The sequence below is a fragment of the Rhinatrema bivittatum genome, chromosome 6 (assembly GCF_901001135.1).
Source record: "Rhinatrema bivittatum chromosome 6, aRhiBiv1.1, whole genome shotgun sequence".
NCBI lineage: Eukaryota > Metazoa > Chordata > Amphibia > Gymnophiona > Rhinatrematidae > Rhinatrema > Rhinatrema bivittatum.
The window spans coordinates 179,383,065-179,410,071 of NC_042620.1; the positions used below are offsets into that span (position 1 = coordinate 179,383,065).

At 46.1% G+C, this 27,007-nt stretch overlaps 1 protein-coding gene across 2 annotated transcripts in view; it reads right to left on the bottom strand.

Annotated features, from left to right (window-relative positions):
- The window catches only part of EHHADH (enoyl-CoA hydratase and 3-hydroxyacyl CoA dehydrogenase), a 104,091-nt gene that overhangs the window by 37,729 nt on the left and 39,355 nt on the right, over nucleotides 1–27,007 (bottom strand). For both annotated transcript variants that reach the window (XM_029606203.1, XM_029606202.1), the window contains exon 6: nucleotides 3,892–4,233. In XM_029606203.1, the coding sequence (XP_029462063.1) occupies nucleotides 3,892–4,233 (342 nt within the window). The remainder of the gene's footprint in view (nucleotides 1–3,891; nucleotides 4,234–27,007) is intronic.

Genomic DNA, 27,007 nt, shown 5'->3' on the forward strand with positions numbered 1-27,007 from the left:
TCGGTATAGAAAATGTCAAATAAATAAATACAGGATGGGACGAAAAGAACCCTCCTTCTTGGGCACAATAAAATAAATAGAATAGAGCCTCATATTTTCCTGAGACATAGGCACAGGAACCACAGCCCTCAGCCGGAGGAGTCTTAGAAGCATAGACTCCACTGCTTGCTCTTCTGTGGGAGTGGCAAGGAAGCACCAGGAACATGTCCCGAGGAATTCTGTGGAATTCCAGCGCATATCCTTCGAGTATCAATTCTAGGACCCATTGATCCGAGGTGATCTCGACCCACCTCTGATAAGAGAGATAGGCGTCCCCCTATCTCCACTTCCCGAAGGTGGGTCAGCAAACCTTCATTGGGAAGCTCGTGATGAACTGCCACCCAAGCCCGCCCCTCTCTTAGACTGAAGGGGACGAAAGGACTGAGACCTACAAAAGGCCAAGTCCTCTGAAATGTCGAGTTTCTGTAGTAACAAAAACACTTGAAACCTCTGAGACAACCCCTCATAGAAAAGGGGTGCTGCAATTGCTTTATATCCCCCAGTAACTGGGGAACTGGAGATTTGCCCCACTTACTGGTCATCTTTTCCAACTCACTCCCACACAAAAGTGAGCCTTTATAGGGCATTTTTGTTAGGTTAGCTTTGGGGGGTTATGTCAATGGACCAATTCCACAACCATAGCTGACATCAGGCCGCCACCATCGACACCACTCCTCTGGCCAAGGTACAGACCAAATCACAGCCTGCGTCTGCTAAAAAGGCAATAGCAGATTGGAATCCAACAGTAAGATCTTTAAAAAAGCACTGAAAACATGGCTATTTAACATCGCATAACCAAAAACAACAGTGATTGAGCATTTTAAGCTGAAGTTATTTGTTTATTTAAAGCTATGTATATTAGGTTATAATTTTATTATAATTTAGTTGTGTATGCTGTCATTTTATGTTACTCAACATACTGTAAACTGCCAAGATTGATCACACAGATTGACAGTATACAAATAAATAAATAATGATAACTGCTCTGGAATTCACCCCAGAATCATCCTCCTGAGAGAGAAGCAGACAAGAAAGTACCACCAGAGCGTAACAGGAAGCAATCTGTAAGGTCATCGCCACTGCATCAAAGGTTAGTTTAAGGATAGACTCAATCCATCTATCACATGTATATCCTTCAAGGCCACTCCTCCCTCCACAGGGATAATCGTCCACTTAGAGACGGTGCAGTCCAGCGCATCCACTTTGGGAAAACTCAAATGCTCTCTCACAGCTAGATCCAGAGGGTCTTCCAATGCCCGACCCCTTTCGAAATTTGCCCCCGAGGTATCTCATTCAAGATCAACCAACTTTTGAATGGCGTCCATAACAAGAAAAAAGCAAGAAGCTTTACGAAAGGAAACCAAAATGGGATTCTTCTTTGGCTCTAACATGGAATCTGCCCCAGGCACTCCCAGCCTCTTCAAGGTCTGGGAAATCAGGGCCAGCAGTTTATCTCTATGAAAAAAACTGTAACATGGTCAGATACAGCTCCAAACCAGGAGGAATTTCCCCATCTTAGGCATCAGGATCTGCCTCCTTATCAATGCCATCCGGGTCCCTACCAGCGATACCCGTGGCAAACCGAGGCATGTCTCGGCGCTTAACAGTAGGAGTGGAAGAGGGAGGAGCCACCGGCTGAGGGTCTGACCTGACAGGAGTGGGCGAAGTAGAGGACTGCATCTGAACAAAGGTCTACAGACCCTGAAAAAACTCCACCCAAGAAAAAGCAGCCAGATCCAGGCCAAGCCACGAAGGTACTGGAGCAGACCCAACTGAATTGCTATCTGCTGCGGAGGAGCCAGTCAAGGGAGTACCAAGATCTGGTGTACTTCCAGCCAAAGCCATAACCAGACCATCATCAGGATGGGTGGATTCAGCTTACCAAAATCCGAAGAAGACAACGTTCCCTGAGCAAACAAACAGCACTGACATGTTAGAAGACATGCCAGACTGAGAAACCTGAATATGAAAGGCACTGCAAAGAGAAAGGCTTCTTGTTTACCGGTGCCATTAGTGGCGGTAACTGTGCATCCAAATGGTTCACACCTAAAAAGTCACGTGCACATAATTTAGACACCTTGGAAATAAACGCAGTAGGGTGCACACACAACTTGTGTGCCAAGCTGGAGTGTATCACCATGCTTAAAGTGCGTGCAAAAGGCTCGCTTAACTCTGAGCGCACAACGCGTGCACAGAGCTGATGCACTGCGCACACTGACGTCCTGTAGAGGGCAGTAAAGCATGCAAAAATGCCACCGTGGCCTACCATGAGGTATGCAGATAAAAAAGCCTGACTGTGGGGCCTAGCACACCGGGGGTCGCTCAACCTGCCAGGCTGCCCAGTTCCTCTAACTCAAAGGGAGCGTGAACGAATGTCAGGACAGTGCGTCAAGCACAGAGACTGGAGGAAGTCCTAAAATAAAAAAACCCCTCTGTTTCTGAAGGTAAAACTCCTTTTTTTTTTTTTAAACTTACCCGAGCTCAGTGCTTACCGGCTGAGTACAGAGACAGTCTCCAGCAGTGGGAGGAGAGGGCATCTGCTGTCAACACCACGCTCAATCTCCTGCAACTGCTGCCTTTTAGCTGTATAATCAGCTAAGTCCACGCCAGGAACCGGCTACCAGATCAAGGTATCTGAGGGACCATGGGAATCATCTCAGGAATTCTCAACTGGGGGAGGGACCTTTAGGTATCACCACAGGAGAGCGGAGCTTTTGTTTCCTCAATTTAAAACTCTTCTTCCAAAGTTTACAGCAATCCCCATAGAGAGATACATGTCTGCCATCTGCTAGAAACGAAGAATACTGGCAGGCTGGGGTCACTGCAGGAGTATATATTTACTGTGATGTCAGCTTGCTCTGTCTCCATCTGCTAGCAAGGGAGCATAACCCACTGGTCCTGAGTCCATCTATCTACACACTAGGAAACAGAACAATTTCTGGGCCTGCAGACCCAAGTCCTTCCCCCTTACAAAAAAATTACTTTGAGATAACTGCACGCTAGTACCTGATCTTCCCTCTAATTCTCCTAACCACCAAAACAACCGAAATGCAGTGGGCCAGAGCAACCCAAGCACAGCCCCCATCCTCTACAATATTTAATGGAAATGCAGAGTCCCATCCTGCTCCATACCATCCTTTCCCCAGGAACCACCTAAACCCCAGTTGGGAGCAGGCTTCCATCTTACTCGCTCCCAGACACTTCCAGCATTGCTCTCAGAGGAACAATGCAATAAGTGGCCAGGATCAGGTAAGAGCATACTGTGCTTCCAGCTGGGGTTTGGGGGAGGTTTGTGGAGAGGGAAGGGGGATAGAGATTGCAGGTGGGTGGGGAGTATGGAGGAAGGGACTCTTGCATTATTGTTAAATATCATAGCGAGGGGGGGGGGGCATCCTTGGGTCTCTATGGGGAGTGTTAGCGGGAAGATCAGATGCTAGTCTGCAGTTATCTTAAAGTATTTTGGGGGGTGGGGGACTGAAGGGTTGGGCCAGAATAGCTGGACGTTTTTTTAAAATATACTTAACCGACTACATTCTAAATGTAGCCAATTAAGTATAAAGTTATCAGGGTACACACACCCAGATATCTTTAGGACTGCTCTGAGGCAATCCTAGAATTATCTGGCTAACTTAGCAGGATAAGGGTGAATATCAGTCAAGTTAGCCAGATAACAATGTTCTCCCCAACTTATCCAGCTAACTTCTTAGTTGGAGAAGTCAGGGCACGGAAACTGGTGGGATTTTAAAAATCTGCTGTTCAAGTCCAAACTTAGCCAAACAATTCGAATATGGACCCTATCCATTTTCATCTTTTGAAGGGAGGAAAGGATATATGGCAATGACTATGTTTTACCTATTACAGCAGCTGTGCGAATGGGTTGTGGTGAGGCAGTTTTCCAGCTCACACCAGACGGCAGTGTCCACTTTGCCACTTTTCTCTCAGCAAAGAAGGCATATTGCTGGGCTCTTGGTTGGTCAGTGTTGTAAAGAAAGTCAAAGAGCTCCTTCTCTTTCTTTATTCCTTCCGAGTAGGGTAGCCGCACAGCAGCTCGGAGAGCCTCAATGCAAGCCTGGGGGGACAAGGCTCCACGGAACTGCTTCTTTACTTTTACCAGAGCCTCATCCAGGAGGGCCTCTGCATTCGGTGGGCACTGAACTGGTAAGGTACTAAGCTGTCGAGATCCCAGAGGTTGATCTGTAGAGAAAAGATAAGCAGAACAACAGATCTACTAAAGGTAATATACGATCACTCTATTTTGTATGGAAATAGAGTTTAACAAATAACTAAAATATATAAGAGAATACCTTTTCTTTGGACTAATTTAATATATTTCTTGACTAGCTTTCGGGAGCTAATAGTCTCTTCTTCAGGTCAGAATAGCATGTCCAATAAAAAAAGAAATCATCTTATATATTTTTATTAGTTCACCTCAATTTTCATGCATTCAATTGGACTAACACAACAACCACACTACTTTATCCATTTTGCATAGTAGCATGGTCCCAGTTAAGGATTTGAATACTTCTCTGGAGATTGCAGTGCATCCAGGGACCTGTTCTGAAATGTCTTGTCAAATGTCTCTCACTCTGCAGTATTACTTAAATCAGAAGGGGCAATTCCAGTATTGATCTGTATCAGGTGCTAGTACTTTGGGTCAACTTGATAGCCTCAGGGTTGAGGTGCTTCTGTTTCTAAGCCCTCGAAGTGTGGGTATCATCTTGTCAGAAGCCAGTGATTTATTTGACCTATCTTTCCTCAAGGTGAGGTACAGTCACCTCAGTATCCAGCATCACATGCAGCAGCACAGAGAGCAGTTCAAAGGAATAGCCACCTTGTGCCTAACAACCAAAGCTTCCTTAGTTACTCAATGATGTTACTGGGGCAATTTTGTAATCCCATGGGGGTGGGGGGAAGGCAAGCAGAGGAAATGTTCCCGCAGAGGCGGGAGGGTAATTTTCAGCCTTCAGGTTTTACCCAGGTAATTGCTTGGTTACCTTAGCAAACTCTTTTGAAAATTGTCCTCTGTATGTAGCAAGATGGAGAAATCACTTACCTGATAATTTCATTTTCCTTAGTAGACAGATGGACTCAGGACCAGTGGGATGTACCAAAGCTAGTCCCGAACAGGGTGGGAGGCTGCCAGCAGTCCAGTCAATACTGCTAGTGCAAAGGCTGCATCCTCCCAGGCCAGCACATCCAGACGATAAAACCTGGAAAAAGTGTGTAAAGAGGATGACGTAGCAGCTTGGCAGATATTGATGGGAGATAAGCTAACCTCCACCCATGACACTGTCTGAGTCCTAGTGGAATGAGCCCTAACCTGAGTAGGCAATGGCTTTCCAGCATACACAGCTGTGACTACCTCCTTAATCTGGCAAGCTATTGTAGTCCGCAAAGCCAGAGAGCCCTGCTTACTTCCACCATGGAGAACAAGGTTCAGAAACCTCCAGATACCAAACAAGTCGCTTGACATCCAAGGAACGCAAGAGGCGATACTCCTCTACATCCCTGACCTTAACCAGGGATGGCAAGGAGATAGACTGATTCAAATGAAAGTCCGAGATTACCTTGGGGAAGAAGGATGGAACAGTACGCAGCTGTAATGTCCCCGTAGTCACCTGAAGGAATGTCTCCCAGCAAGACTAGGCCTGCAGCTCAGAAATTCGACACACTGAACATATAGCCACCAGGAACACAGTCATCAAGGTTAATAACCACAAGGAAAGGCTACGCAGTGGTCAGAATGTATGACCCGCCAAAAAATCTTGCACCAAGTTAAGACTCTACAATGGAACCGGTAACCTCAAGGGAGGCCTAGGAGGTTTCACTCCCTTCAAAAAACGGGCCACATCAGGATGAGACGACAAGGAAACATCATTCACCAAGCTTCTGAAACAGACAAGAGCCATAACTTGCACCTTCTAGGAATTAAGGGCCAATCCTTTATTCAACCCACCCTGCAAAAATTCCACGAGAGGCCTCAAAAACTCTCCAAACCCATACATAAGCCAAGGAAGCGGAGAACTTGTGAGTGCTGAGTAAGGTGGCAATCACCGCAGAGGAATAACCATGCTTTAACAGGCGAGCCCTCTCAAGGGACAAATTGTAAGACACAGCAGAGTCAGATCCTCATGATGAACTGGTCCCTGCTGTAACAGATCCATGTGCGGTGGAAGGTGAAGGGGAGCCTCCACCAGGAGTCTTTGCAAATCTGCATGCCACGGATGCCTCGCCAGTCCGGCACCACCAGGAGTACTAACCCCCTGTGGCCTTTGATCGTGCGAATTACCCTGCCCAGCAAAGGCCATGGAGGAAAGGCATAAAGTAATCTGGCCAGACCTGTACAAGAGCATCTATTCCCAGGGACCACGGATCTCTCCTCCAACTGCAGAATAGAGGAACCTTTGCATTGCGAGAAGTGGCCTGAAGGTCTAGGAACAGAAGTCCCCAGTGATCCACAATCCGCTGAAATGCCTCGGTGGACAACACCCACTCTCCTGGGTCCAGACTCTTTCTGCTGAGAAAGACTGCTCTTACATTAATTTTCCTGCAATGTAAGAGGCCGAAATCATCTGCATATGACCTTCCGCCCATTCCATAAGTTGGTCTATTTCCTGCGACACTTGCTGGCTCTTAGTTCCTCCCTGGCAATTGATATAGGCCATCGTCCTTGCGCTGTCCAACATCACGTATCCAACAGCTTGATCCCGCAGCCTGTGGCCTGAACTGTAAGCATGCCAGCCATATTGCCCGGTCTGCCAGGCAATTGATGCTGCAGCAGTACTCTTCGGCATTCTAACGCCCTTGGCCCTTTAACTCCATTCAGTGGCTCCCCAATTGTGGAGACTTGCATCTGTCGTAAGTACCCACCGGGTCAGACAGGACAAGGGAACCCTCTTTCTCAGATGATCCTTCTGCAACCATCACTGGAGATGGGAGCAGATTTCCATTGGCAAGTGGAGCTGAACCACATAGTCCTGAGACTGCGGGGTCCAATGAGATAGCAGAGAGCGCTGAAGAGGATGCATATGTGCCCTTGTCCACGGGACCACTTCCAGGGTAGCCGCCATCAAGCCGAGCAACTGTAGTACCACACTGTCGGTCATATTGTGTTCACCAACTGACGCACTTGAGACATCAATTTCTGGATCCGAACTTCCGGCAGGAAAACTCTCTCCTGCCCCGTGTGAACCAGACCCCCAGATACTCCAATGACTGGGATGGCTGAAGATTGCTCTTGGTCAGGTTCACCACCCAACTGAGCTCCTGCAATAAGGAAATCACCTTGGGTGTCACCAGGCGGCTCTCTTCCTGAGACTTGGCTCGAATCAGCCAGTTGTCCAAATACGGGTGCACCAAGATCCCTTCTTTTCACAAGGTCACCACTGCTACCACCATAACCTTGGAAAATGTTCTGGAAGCGGTGGCTAGATCAAAGGGCAGCGCCCAAAGCTGATAATGGCGCCCAGCACCGCAAAGCGTAGAAAGCGTTGGAATTCCAATCGGATGGGAATATGAAGGTAAGCCTCTGACAGATTCAAGGAGGTCAGAAATTCTCCTGACTGCACCAGCATTATCACAGAGCATAAGGTTTCCATGTGAAAATGAGTCACCTTTAAATGACCCTCTTGAGATCCACGATGGGACCCTCTTGAGATCCACAATGGGACAAAAGGAGCCCTCCTTCTTGGGCACAACAAAATAAATGGAATATCGCCCCATACTTTCTTGAAACTTGGGCATCGGAACCACAGCCTGAGAAGCCTTTGAAGCATGAACTCCACTGCCTGCTTCTTCTATGAGGAGTAGCAAGGGGACCCCATTAATACGTCCCAAAGAATACTGTGAAATTCCAACGCATATCCTTCTCATATCAACTGCACGACTCACTGGTCCGACATGATCTCGATCCACCTCCAATACAAGAGAAAGAAACATCCCCCCTATCTCTTGTTCCGGAAGGTGGGTCAGCAAACCTTCATTGGAAAGCTCAGGAAGGTCCAGAACCCAAACTCGCTCCACTCTTGGGCTGTTGGGGATGTAAGGACTGAGACATACCGAAAGGCCGAGTCCGCTGAAAAATCGACCCTCTGTAGGGACGAAACCGCCTAGAACCTCGGAGACGACTCCTCATACCAAAGGGGCACTGTAACTGCTTCTTACCCTCCTGCAACCGAGGAACTGGAGACTCGCCCCACTTACTGGCCAGTTTCTCCAACTCGCTCCCAAACAAGAGGCATCTTGGTAAGATTAGCTTAGGAGGCTGCATCAGCTGACCAATTTCACAACCAGAGTTGATGCCTGGCTGCTATCACTGAAGCCACTTCTCTGGCCAAGGTAGGGACCAAATCACAGCCTGCATCTGCTAAAAAGGCGGCAGCAAGCTCCATAAGTGCTCTGGAATTTCCTCGACTCATCAACCTCCTGAGAGAGAAGCAGACAAGATCGCGCCACAAGGGTGCAACAGGATGCAACCTGTAAAGTCACTGCCACCATCATAAAGGCTTGCTTAAGAATAGCCTCAATCCTTCTATTATGTACATCCCTCTATGGAGTTAGTCATCCACTTAGAGACGGCAGATCCACTTTGGGAAAATGCAAACGCTCACTCATAGCCTGCACACACAGACGTCCTGTAGAGGGCAACAGAGTATGCTCAGGATATCCAGTTCCCCAACTCTAACAGGAGCAGGAACGAACGTCGGTAAGGCGCGTCCAGCACAGAGACCGGAGGAAGTCCTGAAACCCCTTTAACTGTCTCTGATTCAAAAGGTAAAACTTATTTAGTTTTTTAATCTTACCTGAGCTCAGTGCTTACCTGATGAGAACAGAGATGGTCTCCAGCTGCAAGGGGGGGGGGGGGGAAAGAGGGCATCTGCCGTCACCGCCACGCTCAGCCTCCTGCACCCACTGGCTTTCGGCTGAACTAGAGGCTAAGTCCACGCTGGGAAACCCAGCTACTGGACCAAGGCACACCTCTGAAGGATCAAGGAAATCACCTCAGGAATTCTCAACTAGGGGAGGGACCTTTAGGTATCACCGCAGGAAAGCGGAGCTTTCTTTTCCTAAATTTAGAATTTCAAATTTCTCCTTCCAAAAGGCTCGAAGCAATCCCCTTAGGGCAATACACATCCACCATCTGCTGGATGTAGAGAATACTGACAGGCTATATATCATTGCAGGGCTATATATACTGAGACATCAGCTTTCTCCATCTCCATCTGCTGGAAGGGAGCATTAACCCACTGGTCCTGAAATTTTAAATTGTCGGCGATTTCAAAACTTGCAAGAGCCCTCATGCTGGCATCATTGCGGACTGCTGTTCTCAACAGGTAAGAACTGGTGATTCAATGCTACATACAAGCAAGAGTGCAGGAATTCGAGTGCACACATATAGAATCTGATACTGTAAACTTTGAGAGTGATTGTGCAAAAGAAGTATGACCGAGGAGGGGCCAGGCGGCAGATATTGGTAGATTGGTGTTGAGGTAGGGACCGTCAATGCTGCTTTTTAACTGACAAGTGCAGTGAAGTACTGGGGCCACCCCAGGACTATTTCTGTAAAAAAGAGGTGAGCAATATTTTGAAAGGGGATTTTTTGGCAAGTTTCCCCGAGATTTATTTTTTCAGATTCCATTCCATTGAATTGGATAATGTAAAAGGAAATTGTGTGGTACAGACTAGATCTCTTGAATTTTCAGAGGATAAAAAGCAAAAAATTAATTTTCCTCCTACAGGAAACAACAGGAGTTAGGCATGCAGGTGAGACTCTGGCCGGACCTTGTCTTACTCTGTGCAGAGCTCAGTATATGCAGGGTAGAAGCTTCAGGGAAGAGAACAAAAACAGCATCTCTAGATGGCTTTAATTGTTATCTGTGGGCAGTAGCAAAGGCAGAGTCCACCTCCTGTATTCCCCAAGCATCTTTTTATGGGCCCTTACAAATATTGTCTCGAGAGTTTGAAACACATTAAACAGTTGCCAGATATCCCTCTTTTACAGCATTAGTATTTACTATTTTGCTTCAGCTTATATAACCCATTTTGGGATTGGTTTATGCGTGTACACCACTTCAAACAGAGAATTTATCAGTCTTAACCGTACAGACAATCTCTACAATTAAAAATGTTTGAGAAAACAAGATATTTGGCACTTTGCCTCCTAGAGGGCAAAGCTGCTGGGGGGCTTGAAGCAGACACCAATGAAAAGCGGCAATGAATAGCTAAAGCTTTTGGAAACTATAAGCAGCATCGCAGAATGAAAAAGGAAAATCTAAATGGCTCTTTGTCAAATGAATTTTCTAGAACACACAAATGCACACACAATAAACTTGGGTTTGATGCATTGCTTGAGGCCAGGACAAGCTTTATTATCATCCACTTATCCTGCCTGTTCTATAAATGGAAGTCTGGAAACCTCCAGCTAGGATCCTGTGATTCATATGGAAATCCGCACGCGTTCCGGGATGATGGAACCCAGCAGTGCACACCAAAGCTCATCTCAGTGCCACTGCATGGGAGGTCGAGCAGAATAAATAAATGTCAGTTAACTAATTAGTATTGGTAATGTCATGCACAACTGGAGGCAGCTGACCCATTCCCATCCTGTTGTGTTCCATAAATTAAAAAAAAAAAAAAAAAAAAAGTTTTCCACTACAGTGTAACAATATCACTACCTTGAAAAAGATCACATTTATTTATTTATTTTAAAGTTTTTATGCATCTTCTAGGTCATTTGTTTCTCTTGGCACCATAGGCCCAAGTCCCTTTACACATGAATCATGCTAGGAACTTAAATATACCTGAGGGTGGGTTAGTGTATTCTCAGAGTACGGAAGGTCCGAAGATTATGTAGGGTGTCAAAGTTAAAGGGAAAAAATGATTTGGCTAAAAGAAAAAAAAAAAAAAGGCAAATGGATCTCAGGGAAATGTGAAAATGTTAAACTCTGGATTAAGCTCTGGAATTTGTTGCCAGAGGATGTGGTTAGTGCAGTTAGTGTAGCTGGGTTCAAAAAAGGTTTGGATAAATTCTTGAAGGAGAAGTCCATTAACTGCCCTTAATCAAGTTTACTTAGGGAATAGCCACTGCTATTAATTGTATCAGTAGCATGGGATCTTCTTGGTGTTTGGAAAATTGCCAGGTTCTTGTGGCCTGGTTTGGCCTCTGTTGGAAACAGGATGCTGGGCTTGATGGACCCTTGGTCTGACCCAGCATGGCAATTTCTTATGTTGTCAAAAGTCAAATCAAGCTGCCATCTGCCCGGTTTCAATTAAGTCTTCAACTAGTTTGCACATCGCTGTCAATAGGGTAAGCAGCTGGTTCCGGTTCTGGCCTACCACACCCAACTCCAAAGTGCAGTGAGATGGGGGGGGGGGGGGGGGGGGGGGGACCCGAGATGGGGGGAGGACCTGAGACTGCCTCAGCCTGTCTCCAATGATCTGGGGCTTGTAATCTTTTGACCTTGCATGGTTTACCAAAACGCCAAGCGGACGTGAAAAGTATTTCTCATTTGTACAGTTCTGTAAAGATCAACACTGCCTGCCTTTAAGCCTTAACTGCCCAGGACGCCTCTAAAACCAGCAACATCTTTTATTTCCTATATATTTCTGGAATGTAACAGAGCTGCAGCAACTCAAAGCAAAGAAAGCAGCATAAATCTCCCTAATTTCATAGTAAAATATATTATGAAGATACATAAATACATATTTTACAAATAAATTCCCCCAGTTTGATTCACAATAGGTATAGTAGTAGTAGTAGTAGTAGCAGCAGCAGTAGTGATCTACATAGATGTGAACCCATTCTGATAAAACTCTCTCACACATTTGTAAATATGACACTATTTTTCATTTTTTCTCAGAGAAAAAAAAATGTTTCTTCTTCTGCAACTTCTGTAAACAGATAGCAAATAAATTGTCTGTCTTGTCTCCTTTAATCCAAAGATCATCTCTCTGGGAAGAAATAGGAGATGAAAAATGACACATAAATGCAAGTAATATCTTTTTTATTATCTTCCCAAAGCCTTTTGCTCAGAATCCAGGGATATTTATACATACATAGTTCAATATCACCCCCTAAAGGTTTTCCCTTAACAAATCCACTCAACAGAAGGAGGACTCCATGGTCTAATTCACATTTTTCATTTCTTCTTTAAAAAAGAATCCGATTTTCAAACAATGTGATCCCCAAACATTTCCACTTGGGACCACTAAACTACAACAAAAGCAAAGGTGCCCACCACAAAAGAAATGTCCCCTAATGCACTGTTTTCCACAGGTTTAAGTGGTACTTCCGAGGAATTCTGCACAACACCGAATTTGTGCAGAATTTTAAATCTTCCCCACAGACTTTGGCACAGGGAGCAGGAGGAGGCAGCAGAGTCAGGCCGGAGGGAGGAGTAGGCCTCGGCATGTGTGGGCAGGGATGGAGGAGGCCATTTTACCCACAGGAGTCGGGATGGAGCCCATGGGAATTTTGGGCCACACAGGCAGGAAGGTCACAGGGTTAGCCCAAAGGCAGCAGTCGTAGCATTAGAGGCTGGTGAAGTCAGCCTTAAAGATGAAGGGGAGGGAGAGACAGCACAGCAGTGCGAGTGAACTGGAGGAGAGGAGGGAGAGGACAGTGGGGTTGAGTCAGGATGGAGGAAGAAGTTGAATAGAGCCTGAAGGGTGGGTAACAGTGGTGAGGGATGAGCCTTAACATGCACAGTATTTTGAGTAATAACTTTCTTCTCTATTCCAGTCTAATTGTTACTCAAAGACAGTGATTGTATTGTATCATATGTTGTTTAAGATAATTTACAAACTGTTTCGTAGTCCAGCTTTGCCATTTTCATTTCTTGGCTGAGCGATCATCATGGGGGCCTTATCTGATGACCCCCTTTCCAGGGCTAGGGTTACCAGCAGTCCTTTAATATAAGGAGCATCCTGTATTTTGATTTAAAAAAAATGCCTATCCAGTCAAGCACAACAATTCAGGACCCATAGTTTCTAGAGCACCCCATTCTAAACAGAGTGTCCTCAAGCTCAATAAACTACTGTCTCAGCGAAGGAGGACTTAAAGTGCGAGCTCTCAATCCTGCTACCGATAAAGAAATTACTTTTACAAATATTAAACCACCACCACCACCACCTGCTACATCCAACAGAAGAGCAACTCAAGGAGCCCAAGCTTGCTGTATGAACTTGACAGCCTCAGAGCATTATCAAGCGAAGGTGCAGTGAGACCTGAACACAGCAGAAAAAGAAACGTAATCTGACCAGGGACAATGTGAAACAGCATAAAACTTGGAAATTATCCTCATTTATCGTTCCTACATCATATATATAATCTTTTCTTTCTAAGTGCATTTCACTATAGTGAGAGCACCTATTGGGGGGAGGGTGTGTTCATCGATCTGTGTGCACGCGAGTGCATGCAGGCGTGCGTAGCTGCGTGTGCCGCACATCAGAGAAGGAAACAGGACAAGAGTGCAAGCAGCAGTGGGAGTTATTGCTGCTGCCGGAGAGTGGGGAGATGGGGATGCCAGTGGAGTGGTAGCTTGTGTTACTGCTCCCACCACTGTCGCTGGAGGAGCAGCTGAACAACTGAAGAGCTGGTGGGGGGGCCTCACAGGGAAGTGAATGCAGGGAAGAGCACCTCTGTGCAATACCCCTAGCATGCACTTTCTAACATTTTTTTCTCCTTTTAAACAGAAGAAGGATAATTTTCAAAGCCATTTCCAGGGATAAAACACTGCTTTATCCATATAAATGGGCTGTTACAAAACTGCCTGACTGAAATGCAGGTAAAAATATGCGCAAAAGACCTGTATGCACATACTTTTACCCATATGGGGGAATTTTAAAATGTCGGCGCGCGCAAATCTCGGGAAATATGCGGGTGGCCAGGCCGCTCGTGCGCTGAGCGCATTTTCAGAGGGGCCTGGCCATGCGCGTTTCTCCTGGTAGGTGGGGAAGTGCCGGGTTTTTTTAAGTGCCATTAAGTGCTGTTCCAGTGAAGTGCGCGCTGGCCAAACTTACTTCTGCTCAGGAGAGCAGGTAAGTTCGAAAACAAAAAAATTACAGAGAAGGAAGGTCAGGTTTAGGGGTCAGGGAGGAGAGGGGAAAAGGGAGGAAGGATAGGTAGGGATTTAGGCAACTAGGAAAGGCCTGAACGCATCGCCGCAAGCTTTTAAACAAAATAACCCCCCCTTGTGCGCGCGCCAATATAAAATTGGGAGAGCATGCTCGCGCAGGTATCGGATTTTATAACACGTGTGTGTCACCTCGCGTATGTTAGAAATTAGTGCGTTCATGTGTGCGCGCTGGGAACCGCGCACACGTGGATGCCCACGCGGCCCTTTTAAAATTTATCCCATAGTGAGCAGAGGCCTTACTGGGGATAGGGTTAGGGAGGGGTTTGCAAAAGTTGCACGTAAGTGTATTTTCAAAGGTATGCGGGTACTTCTCTTTTAAAAATCTACCTCCAACTACCTGTAAATGTATGTGGGTAATTTTGGAGGGCTAATTTTCAAAGAGAAACTATGCAAAAGTCTGAAACTAATTGATTTTGAATAAATGTGGGCCGTTACAAAATGAACCTCTTTGTGTGTTACTTTGATAATATTGTCATGCCAATAAAGTTTGCCGAAGCTGAATCCGATAGCTCACAGTGAATGTTTGTATTTGGGACTGTATGTTGAAAAGGATTCCCCACCCCATCCACCAAGGGTTTAGTATCACCAGATAACTGCATGCGCCCACCAAAGGGCACTGAAGGAACCTTTTGACTGTGAGTGAAAAGAACAGATCAGAAGTGGTGGCAGCAGACAAAGGCCAGGTTGGGGCCATGGCAGTCAGCCCAAAGGCCACACAGAAGGAAGCCCATCAGCTTGTCTAAGGAGAAAAGGCAGTAGATGGTTTGGCCAAATCTTACAGGAAAAAGAAACTAGCATGCTGCTCCCCTGAACCATCGTTAGGGAGCACGAGGCAGGGATGAGAGCTATGAGAGGGCAGGAGGGACAAAAGAAAGGGAGATAAAGACTGGAGAGAACGGCAGAGGAGAAGAGAAGTAGTACTTGTGGGAGGGGAAGCGATATACTGTGGTGAATTGATTGGATAAAAGAGAGAAAGGAAGAAAAAGAAAATGGAAAAAAATAAATCTTGACACAAAGGTGACCAAATTATTTGTTATATTTTGTTAAAGAAAAATATTTAAACATTTTCTAAATTTTTCAGTAAAAATATTGTCACATAAAAATTTACACCTAAATTCTCTGCATTAAAAGCAGAATTTTTGTTCCTTCCTTCCTTCTCCCCCATATTCTCAATCAGAACCAATCCTACTTCTTAAATACCTGGGTCCATACCTCTGCCTCAATTTGGTAATTTTTCACAAGTCAAGACATAACTAAACTTAAGAACATGCCATACTGGGTCAGACCAAGGGTCCATCAAGCCCAGCATCCTGTTTCCAACAGTGGCCAATCCAGGCCATAAGAACCTGGCAAGTACCCAAAAACTAAGTCTATTCCATGCTACTGTTGCTAGTAATAGCAGTGGCTATTTTCTAAGTCAACTTAATTAATAGCAGGTAATGGACTTCTCCTCCAAGAACTTATCCAATCCTTTTTAAACACAGCTATACTAGCTGCACTAACCACATCCTCTGGCAACAAATTCCAGAGTTTAATTGTGCATTGAGTGAAAAAGAACTTTCTCCGATTAGTTTTAAATGTGCTAATTGCTAACTTCATGGAGTGCCCCCTAGTCTATTATCTGAAAGAGTAAATAACTGATTCACATTAACCCGTTCTAGACCTCTCATGGTTTTAAAAACCTCTATCATATCTCCCCCCTCAGCCGTCTCTTCTCCAAGCTGAAAAGTCCTAACCTCTAGAACGGGTAGATGTGAATCGGTTTTTTACTCTTTCGAATAATAGAAAGACTAGGGGGCACTCCATAAAGTTAGCATGTGGTACATTTAAAACTAATCGGAGAAAGTTCTTTTTCACTCAACGCACAATTAAACTCTGGAATTTGCCAGAGGATGTGGTTAGTGCAGTTAGTATAGCTGTGTTTAAAAATGGATTGGATAAGTTCTTGGGGGACTGCTATTAATTAAGTTGACTTAGAAAATAGCCACTGCTATTACTAGCAACGGTAATATGGAATAGACTTAGTTTTTGGGTACTTGCCAGGTTCTTTTGGCCTGGATTGGCCACTGTTGGAAACAGGATGCTGGGCTTGATGGACCCTTGGTCTGACTCAGTATGGCATATTCTTATTCAAGGAGACAAGCCGAGAAGAATGTGGAAGATGAGCGGGATCAGGAACACAGCAGGACCAGGATCAGAAACACAGCAACTGGTGCCTCCAAGGAGAGAACCTCGTTGCTAGGCAACCTACTTAGCCAGACGCCAGGCGTCTGACGTCATCAAGGAGGCGGGCCGGAGCTTCCTGCAGTTGAGTTTTTAAAATGGTCTCCCTCGCGGGCGTACCCCTGGGATGGGCGGAGTAAGAATCGGGACTCGGCGGCGTCTCCCTCATGGAGACGCCGCCGCGGAGAGGCCAGGTAGGGCCGAGAAACGCCGGACCCCATTGCAGGCTGCGGCGAGAGAGGAAGGTAAGGGCCCGGTCGCAAGTCTAACGACCGGGACCGCAACAGTAACCCCCATCTTATGCCCCCTCTTCAAAGGGCCCGATTTACCAGGATGGTCTTGATGGAACTGTTGCAGGAGAGATTTGTCCAGGATGTTGCGAGCAGGTTCCCAGGTGTTCTCCTCCTCACCGCAGCCCTCCCAAGCCAACAGGTACTCTCAGCGGCGGTGGAGGAATCTGACATCAAGGACCTCCCGAACCTAGTATGTGGAATCAGCTGCAGTGGGGGTATCCGCAGGATCTGGAGGTCTTTGATGAAACCTAGAAAGAACAACTGGTTTGAGAAGAGAGACATGAAATACATTGTGAATACGTAAGGAAGTGGGCAACCGTAAGCGATAGGAAACCATTCCAACTCTCTCAGCAATTCGGAATGGACCGCAGAACTTAGGAGCCAATTTTTTCGAAGGCAATCTAAGGTGAATGTTCTTTGTGCTTAACCAAACTTTGTCTCCTGGAAGAAAAACTGGTGCAGGTCGACGATGCCAGTCAGCATGCCTCTTGGCAGAGCTTGCTGATGCAGTTAATCTGATTTGGATGGAATTCCAGATTATGCAATTGCTGAGCAGACACCTGGGCTGCCAGTGACGGAACGGTCAGAGGCAGGGGTAGCGGTGGTTTAAGTTGCTTACCATACACAACTTGAAAGGGTGACTTCCCCGTGGCTGAGAGAATCTGAGTATTGTAAGAGAATTCGGCCCATGGTAGTAACTCTACCCAGTTGTCTTGTCTCTCATTGGCAAAGGCGCGAAGAAACGGTTCATGCGCTCAGTCTGGCTGTTTCTCTGGGAAACTGAGTTGAACCCCAAACTTCTTGCACAGGGCTTTCCAATAATGGGCCATAAACTGGGGACCCGGTCAGAAACAATGTCCTGTGGAAGTCAATGAATCCGGAAGATGTGCTGTGTGAAAAGCAGAGCTAACTCTGGTGCTGATGGCAATTTGGCCAACGGAACAAAATGGGCCATCTTGGAAAAGCGATCCACCGTTACCCAAACAACTGACTTCCCGTTCGACGAAGGTAGATCCACCACGAAGTCCGTAGCAATATGAGTCCATGGTTCTGTGGGAATAGGGAGTGTTTGCAGCAACCCCCAAGGTTGGCCAATACGAGGCTTTTGTCTAGCGCAAGTGGGGCAGGAACTTACGTAGCTGCGAACGTCGGTTCTCACATTTGGCCACCAATAATAACGGTTTAGCAAGTCTAACGTTCTTTCTCGGCCAGCATGACCACCAGAAAGGGGGTCGTGGGCCCACCTTAATACCTCCTTTCGGAGACGTTTTGGAACTACCGTCCTTCCTAGTGGGCTCACTGTCACTGCCGCTATGTTGATTCTTGCTGGATCCAAGATGTACTGGGGACGCTCTCCCTCTTCTTCAAGTTCCATAGTTTGTGACAAGGCGTCCGCACGAGTATTCTTAGCCGCTGGACAATACCGAAGTGTAAAGTCAAAGTGATTGAAGAGGGACCACCGGGCTTTGTCTATGGTTTAACCGCTGGGCTTTGCACAAAAATTCTAAATTCTTATGATCGGTGTATACAGTCATTGGGTGCGCTGCCCCCTCCAGCCATTGCCTCCATTCTTCAAATGCTAATTTGATTGCTAGGAGTTCCTTGTCTCCTATACCGTAGTTACACTCGGCTGCTGAAAACTTTTTGGAAAAGTAAGAACATGGAAGTAGTTTACCCGAGCAAGAGTGTTGACTTAAGATTGCCCCTACTGCAATGTTGGAAGCGTCCACCTCTACAACGAAAGGATGACGCGGATCTGGATGGTATAAACAAGTGTCCAACAAGAAAGCTTGTTTCAGATCCTCAAAAGCTTGACAGGCTGCTTTAGGCCAAACTTTAGCATCCACCCCCTTTTTGGTTAGCGCGGTAAGTGGTGCGACTGAGGGAATAATTAGGAATAAACTATCTGTAGAAATTTGCAAATCCAAGAAAACGTTGTAACGCCTTCACCCCCACAGGGCGAGGCCAGTCCTTTATAGCGGACAACTTCTCCGGGTCCATGTGGCACTCGGTAGATGAAACGATATATCCCAGGAAGGGAAGTGACTCACATTCAAACATACACTTTTCTAGCTTCGCATACAATTGATTGTCTTTAAGAACTTGCAGTACTTGTTTAACGTGTTGACGATGGGACTTCAGATCTGGTGAATAAATCAAAACATCATCTAGATATACTATTACATAGGAGTGTAGCATTTCACGCAACACCTCATTCATGAGGTTTTGGAAGACTGCTGGAGGGTTACATAGCCCAAAGGGCATCACTAAATATTCGTAATGCCCATCTCTCGTGTTGAAGGCAGTCTTTCATTCATCCCCAGGACAGATTCAAACTAAGTTGTAGGCCCCTCATAGATCAAGTTTGGTAAAAACTTTGGCCCCTTGCAACCTGTCCAGAAGTTCTGGGATTAATGGCAGCGGGTACCGACCTTGCTTGGTTATGGCATTAAGACCCCTGTAATCAATGCAAGGTCTGAGCGAGCCATCTTTCTTTCCCACGAAGAAAAACCCGCCCCAGCTGGAGATCGGGAGGGTCTGATAAAACCTTTAGCGAGATTCTCAGAGATGTACTCAGACATAGCACGTGTCTCTGGCAAGGATAGAGGGTATACCCTCCCACGCGGTGGAATGGTTCCCGGTAAAAGGTCTATTGCGCAATCAAAGGGGCGGTGCTGAGGCAAAATATCCGCTTTCTTCGTGGAGAAAACTTCCGCAAATTCAGAGTAAGGTGCAGGTGGCAATACGGAAGTAGTCAACAAGGAGAACCTCGTTGCTAGGCAACCTACTTAGCCAGACGCCAGGCGTCTGACGTCATCAAGGAGGCGGGCTGGAGCTTCCTGCAGTTGAGTCTTTAAAATGGTCTCCCTCGCGCGCGTACCCCTGGGATGGGTGGAGTCAGAATCGGGACTCGGCGGCATCTCCCTCATGGAGACGCCGCCGCGGAGAGGCCAGTTAGGGCTGAGAAACACCGGACCCCATTGCAGGCCACGCCGAGAGAGGAAGGTAAGTGCCCGGTCACAAGTCTAGCGACCGGGACCACAACAGTACTATCCCAAGAACAGGTATGATTTTTTTTTAACAAAAAGTCTGAAGTTCTCCAATACTTCTCGCTGAAACGATTAGTACTAGCAAAAGCACTTTCGTGGAAAGATATTTCATTAACACATATAGGATCCTATTAAGATGGAAAACTGTTTTCTTTTCTAATTTGATTTTTATAACCAGAGTACAGCAGTGGTTAATAGGCATAACTAAAGCATAACATCTCAAAGTTAAATCATGGGGTGACAGCCCCCCCCCCCCCCCCCCCCCCGAGTAAAAATTAAATTGTTGGGCTGAGGGTACCCCTGAACCTCTCCCAGCCACCCACCCGAAAGATCTCCCAGCCGCCCACCCGAAAGATACATGTAGCAGGCTGAGAAAGCCCCGACCTCCACTCCTACCCAAAGCACCTGAAAATGACTCTGCCCAAACCAGGAGGACCCAGGCTTTTGATCCTCCAGGCTTGGTGTCTAACATTGCTCGGCAGCTGGGAGAGGGTTCCAGGCACTTTGACCCCGTGATTTCATTTTTAGTTGGGTCAGAGAGAGGGAGAGATAGGGGGTGGGGACTGTCGGCTTGTCAGTTCATTCTGATATGGGAGGCCACATTTAAAATTGCTCTGGCAACGCCCAGACTTGGCAGCCCACATTAGGCATCTATCACTGAAACTTGGCACCAGCCACCTAAGCTTCTTTTACCCGACCTGGCACACCCACTTTTTAGGGACCTAAATTTAGGCATTGAACCCTATCAATTTTCAAAAGGAGCCAATTTAGGTGCCTACACCTTTTGAAAATTGATCCCGAACTGTTCACTGCTACCCAATAGTAATGTTGCCCCTTGAAACAATTGAAGAAACATTACCCTTTCAGGGGGTAACTTTCAATGCCATTCACACACATAAAACCACATTTTGGGGTAGATTTTCAAAGGGTTACACGTGTAACCCCCGAAAACCTACCCCAACCCCCCCTCCTGCATGCGCCAAACCTATTTTGCATAGGCTCGGCGGCGCGCGCAAGCCCCGGGGCTTTCCTGGGGGGGTGTCGGGGGCGCGTCGCTGCGGCGCGTTATCCGGGGGCATGGTTCAGGTCCGGGGGACGTGGCCGCGGCCTCAGGACCAGCCCTCTGACCGGAACCTGGCGCGCCGGCAGCCAGCCCGAGCAGGTGTAACTTTGGGAATAAAGGTAGGGGGGTGTAGTTAGGGCTGGGGGGGTGGGTTAGGTAGGGGAAGGTGGGGGGGAGGCGGAGGTAACGGGCAGCGCGCGCAGGGCTCGGCTCGCGCAAGATGCACAGATATGGTAAGTCTGGAGTCACCACAAATAAGGATTAGGTGGTTCCATCTCTTGTTGGAGCATTGTTTGTCATGAACACAAATAATAAACACTGAAGAAGAATCTTCCTTGACGTAACTGAATTACGGATGCCCCCATCTTTTCCTGAATTTTTTTTTTAGATTGCATTTTCTAGGCATTTCTAGAAGACTGCCTTGTACATATTTTGAAATGAAAATGGGCCACTTTTCAAGAACTTTACCCAGCTGATTTTGCAAGTTAGCCAGGTAAACCTCTGACTTAGTTCGGCTAGATTTAGGTGAATTTTCAGCCACATACCTAGACAGTAAGGTGCAGCTGAAACTTCAGCTACAGATAACTCGGTAAAAGTACCAACCTATTTTTTTCTATTCAGAAATTCATTGAAAATGGACCTCAGAGGGGAGATGGACACTTTAGGAAGTTCCTTAAATATACCTAATTCACATTTCCAACATAAGCTTTGGCACGACAACAAGGAAAATAGTGCAAGGTGAATGGAATGTAAAATAAGAGTCAGGTTCTACTGCACCACTCCAGGGCTCTCTGTAGCAGAAAGATAAGACAACAGCAGCGGATTGCCACTTATTTACATTTGGTTTGCTATGGGTTCTGTAATCAATTGCTGTAGGCTATAGATATTTACAGCCAATATGATATCTTAGGATCAGCTTTAAATTCTTGCTCTGAGTAGGCTAAGAAATCTCAGGATCTACTCTATCTTCTTGCTGTAGCCGTAAGGTACAGTATATTTTTAAGATGTAAATAAGAAAAATAAATGGTGCATGAATTTATGGCTTTGCACCTCATCGCTAAAGACTTTTAGGGTACCTTACCCTCAAAAAGCCAACAATGTAAATGCATTAGTAATTAATAAAGAGCATTTGCAGAGGGCTTGACCCCTCTCCCCCCCCAACACCCACCCACCCAGAAAACTTCCCATGTGGCTGGTCTGCCAAGGTCCCTGAAAAACAATAAATTTTTGCTGTTTGCTATACTCAAATCTAAACTGGATTTGTTCAGTTGTTGGCACTAGTTCCTATACTTTGTGGCTGACCTAAGATAAATCGCATGGCTATATTACAGCGTCTTGCTGCAGCTTAGAATTTAACAACATTAACCAGCCTGGTTATAGATTAGGTTTTAAAGGGGACAGAGAGCTAAATTACTTGCTCAGCTCCTTATGAGCAAGTTCTTTTGACTTAGTAGCTTCCAATATCAGATATCACCCTCGAAAGGCTTTCTCAACCACTGTAAAAAGCACAGTAAAAGGTCATCGCTACAGAGTTCAGTACTGGACACTGCATTGAGCTCATTATTTTATTCAGCAGACAGCTTTCAGCATGGCCAATAACGCAAAACACAACAGCAAAAGAACTAAAAAGACTCAACAAGACAGAATCACAGTCAACAACCTAGAATTTAAAAAGTAGATTTTGCCGCTAATCCTGGGCATGATAAAGTTTCAAGCAGAGAACTGTTTTCCAAATGACTTAACATTCTATTTGCTAGCAGAAATGTAACTATTAGGAAAGAAATGGAAAAAACAGAGGATATCATAATGTCTCTATATCAATCTGCAGTGGGACTGTAGCTTGAGTATTGTGTATAGTTCTGTTTGCTCCTTTTCAGAAAAAGATATTGTAGAACTAGAAAAGGTACAGAAGAGACAGATCAAACTGATAAAGAATGACTCTCCATGAAGAAAAGCTAAACAGGTTTGGGATCTTCAGCCTGGAGGTCTATAAAATCTTGAGTGGGGTAGAATGGCTAAATAGGGAACGGTTACTTATGCTTTCAAATAGTACTAAGATTAGGGGAAACTCCATGAAGCTAATACATAGCACATTTAAAACAAATCAGAGAATGTATTTTTTTCACCCGGCGCACAATTAAACTGTGGTATCTATTGCCAAAGGATATGGTGAAAGCAGATAGCTTAGCTGGTTTATGTTCTCTCTCTACATCCTGATGACTGCACCAGTGGTGTCCACCCTCTATTGCCCTGGGCTGAAGCAGTAACTTCTGTGCCTTCCTCTCACCACAGCTTAGAAGCAGGCAACTGCCCTATACCAAAAGTTGAGTTACTGGCACCAACGTTTTCATTGTTTGCATTTAGTGAGCTTGTGATGGAGGTCTCACAGTTTGGTTGAAAGTATAATATGTTTTCTCTACAAACGTTTCTTCTTTTTTAATACTGAATTATCTTAATGAAGCTTTATCTAGTGAGTTCTCTTTAAAATGCTTGGGGTTTTTTTTGTGTTTTTCATCCAGTTTCCAACTTCCACCTCAATGAGACCTAGGAAAAGGACCTGGCGCAATAAAGCCTTCATTTGCAACTACTCAGGAATTTCTCCCCCCTGTTTTATACCTTCCATATCCTCTCTTCACCTATCTGACCTGGTCACTGCAGTGACGATCCTGGGCCTGGGGTCATGTTCCGGGCACCTTCTGGAACCCTCCCAATCACGGGCCACCAGGTGTCACCCTCAAGCAATGACCAGGACTCTCTCCCCCACCTCCCCTAGGGGGCTGTTAACACTGCCTCCACAGCAACTCCAGCTCCAACCCCAACCCCGACAGCGAGAGACCCAATTCGAAGACTGAACCAGGAACCTACCCAACCCCGACAGCGAGAGACCCAATTCGAAGACTGAACCAGGAACCTACCCAACCCCGACAGCGAGAGACCCAATTCGAAGACTGAACCAGGAACCTACCCAACCCCGACAGCGAGAGACCCAATTCGAAGACTGAACCAGGAACCTACCCAACCCCCGACAGCGAGAGACCCAACTCGAAGACTGAACCAGGAACCTACCCAACCCCGACAGCGAGAGACCCAATTCGAAGACTGAACCAGGAACCTACCCAACCCCGACAGCGAGAGACCCAATTCGAAGACTGAACCAGGAACCTACCCAACCCCGACAGCGAGAGACCCAATTCGAAGACTGAACCAGGAACCTACCCAACCCCGACAGCGAGAGACCCAATTCGAAGACTGAACCAGGAACCTACCCAACCCCGACAGCGAGAGACCCAATTCGAAGACTGAACCAGGAACCTACCCAACCCCGACAGCGAGAGACCCAATTCGAAGACTGAACCAGGAACCTACCCAACCCCGACAGCGAGAGACCCAATTCGAAGACTGAACCAGGAACCTACCCAACCCCGACAGCGAGAGACCCAATTCGAAGACTGAACCAGGAACCTACCCAACCCCGACAGCGAGAGACCCAATTCGAAGACTGAACCAGGAACCTACAGTATGCAGTGCACAGCTGCCCCATAGCCACCGGGCTGGCTCCCGCCTACAATTCTGGATGGACATAGTTTGGGATCCTTGGATATAAGGGTTACAGTGCCTGGAAGTAAAGAGCAGACTAGGGCCTTAAAAGACATTCCCAGCAGGGTAATTCTTTTTTCCTTAGAGCCTCAGTCACAGCCTTACAAACCATTTTCCTGCCTCACAAAAGCAATTAGTCAAAATCTCAGTCTGGAATGGATATCATCCAATATGAGAAATAGAGGCCACACAACAGGTTATGTCTCGTCAATCTTTGTCTCATCAAACATTAAGGGAAAGAAAAATGTATAGGGGGTTGTTTTGGAGTCAGCTGTTTAATTGTAAACTATCAGCTTGTCATATCCCAAGGGCCTACTCGTCTGTACCTTAGGTCAGCATGTTACAGTGAAAACTGACAATGTGAATAGACTTCTTCCCATTATATCAGCTCATATCCTACTCTGGTAATTTCGCTGCACCAATTCCAAGCTGGGTATCCCATCGTCTGCAGAACAAATTCAGCTGTAGGTACCTGCACTGTGCTAAGGGAAAAGGTGAAGGGGGCTATGCGGGGTATGCTGTTACAGAACTGGGCTGTCTGCCCCCTTTGCCATCTAAAGGATGCCAAGCTTTGCACTTGACAGCATCCAAATTAAGTTCACGCCTCTTTGCTTTTACAAAGTTATTAAGGATCCCTGACACCACACAGTCCTACGTGGTCAGAGCTGTGTCTCCAACTACGATTGCCAAACCACTCAGAGGGCAATTTTCAAAGCCTGTCTGAAAATTGCTCTGTTTTGCCTGGCTGAAGAGCATGTGCACACTTCCATAGCACACATACTTTTACAAGAGTTAAAAAAAAAAAAAAGAGACGCATTCCCCTGGGCATGTTAAGGTTGGTGAAGTAAAGCAACACACTTATGTTTGGATTTTCAAAACATACACACGCTATTCTGATCCCATTCAGCTGCTCGCATACATAAAAACTGCAAAGCACACAGGGCTTTCAGTGCATAGACTTTGCAGCTCTTAATTTTCAAAAGGGAAACTACACAGGGAGGGTTGCCCTTCAAAAACTGGTTGTAATGTGTGCAGGCTAAACGTGCCCCTCGGACTTTAGCCAGAAGTTTCAAAGCAGACTAGGTTACTGCTTAGTACAGGGTAAGTGTCATGCTTAAACAGTGCTGCAATCTAGCTGTCTGCAGTGCTCATTAAACCAAGTGGCCTTGGATTCTTCATGTTTCTTGCTCTCTGACTTTTGAACTTGGCACATCTGAACTGCAGTGCAGAGCTCAGCAGTGTGCTATACTTAGCACTGAAATTCTGTTCAACTAACACATCACATCAACCCAAGGGAGATCTCACTTTCAGGCTTTTACTTTAGGTTCTGATATTTAATTTCAGTTTAGAAGTTTGCCTTTTTAGCACCATCCACATTACAACAGCATCAATACAGATCATTCACCCCATAGTGTTGCTATTTCGAGGAGAGATGAGAAGAGAAAGAGAAGGTAAAAAACCCTTATATTCCCCGTGATCTCTTTTCACTAACTGCTTGATCCAGGCAGAATCTTGAGCTGCCTAGGTTTTTGGCGGGTTTTTTTTAAGTGCACAGAAAAGGAAAATTGGCTCTTACTTGCTAATTTTCATTCCTGAAATACCACGGATCGGTCCAGATAAGCGGGTTTAAGCATCCCTACCAGCAGACAAAGACAGAGAACAAAGCTTTGAGCCATTGTTACATTACCGAGAGTGCCACCTGCAGTCCCTCAGTATTGACCTGTACCCAAGCCAAGATGTCTACCTTAACAAACCCCAATAAACCTGGGGTGAACAAATACTTAATGGTTGGAGCCCCCTGAAAAAAACTAGACTCTCTTAACCTGTCAGAATGCACATCTGAAAACTATGTACACCTCATTACTCTGAACATATCACATATCAGCTCAGCAAAATCCAGAAGCGAGGAAGTCTTTTGAAATATGGGGACGAGTCTCTGGACTGATTCGTGGTACTTCAGGAACGAAAATTAGCAGGTAAGAACCAATTTTCCTCTCTTGTTCATACCCCGGATCAGTCCAGACAAGTGGGATGTACCCAAGTCCCTCTATTCTGGGAGGGAACTCAAAAGACCCGCACACAACACACTTTCCCCAAAAATGCCATCTCTGGCACCCACACGTTCAGGCAGTAATGTTTGGTAAAAGTGTGAGGAGAATAATATGTCGCTGCATGACAAAACTCCTGCAGAGAAAGCAGTTAACCCTCCGCCCAAGAAGCCACTCACACTCTAGTAGAATGCGCTTTCGGAGCCACCGGTATCTGACGATCCTTACAAACATAAGCAGAGCAAATGGTCTCCTTCAGCCACAGAGAAAGGAATCCATGACTTCCAAATACTGCAACAGAGTGCATCACACATCCAAAAAATGCAAGTCTCTCTCCTGTGGGGAATCCTTAGACCACTTCGGAAAGGCCGACAACTCCACCGTCCGATTCCCATAACAAGAGGACACCACCTTCTGTAAGAAAGAGAGGACTGTGCGCAATGTGATTCCGACTTTAGAAATATGTAGAAAAGGATTTCTGCATGACAGCACCTTCAATTCCGAAATCTGCCTTACAGAACAAATGGCTACCAGAAATACTATCTTCAACGTCAGGTCC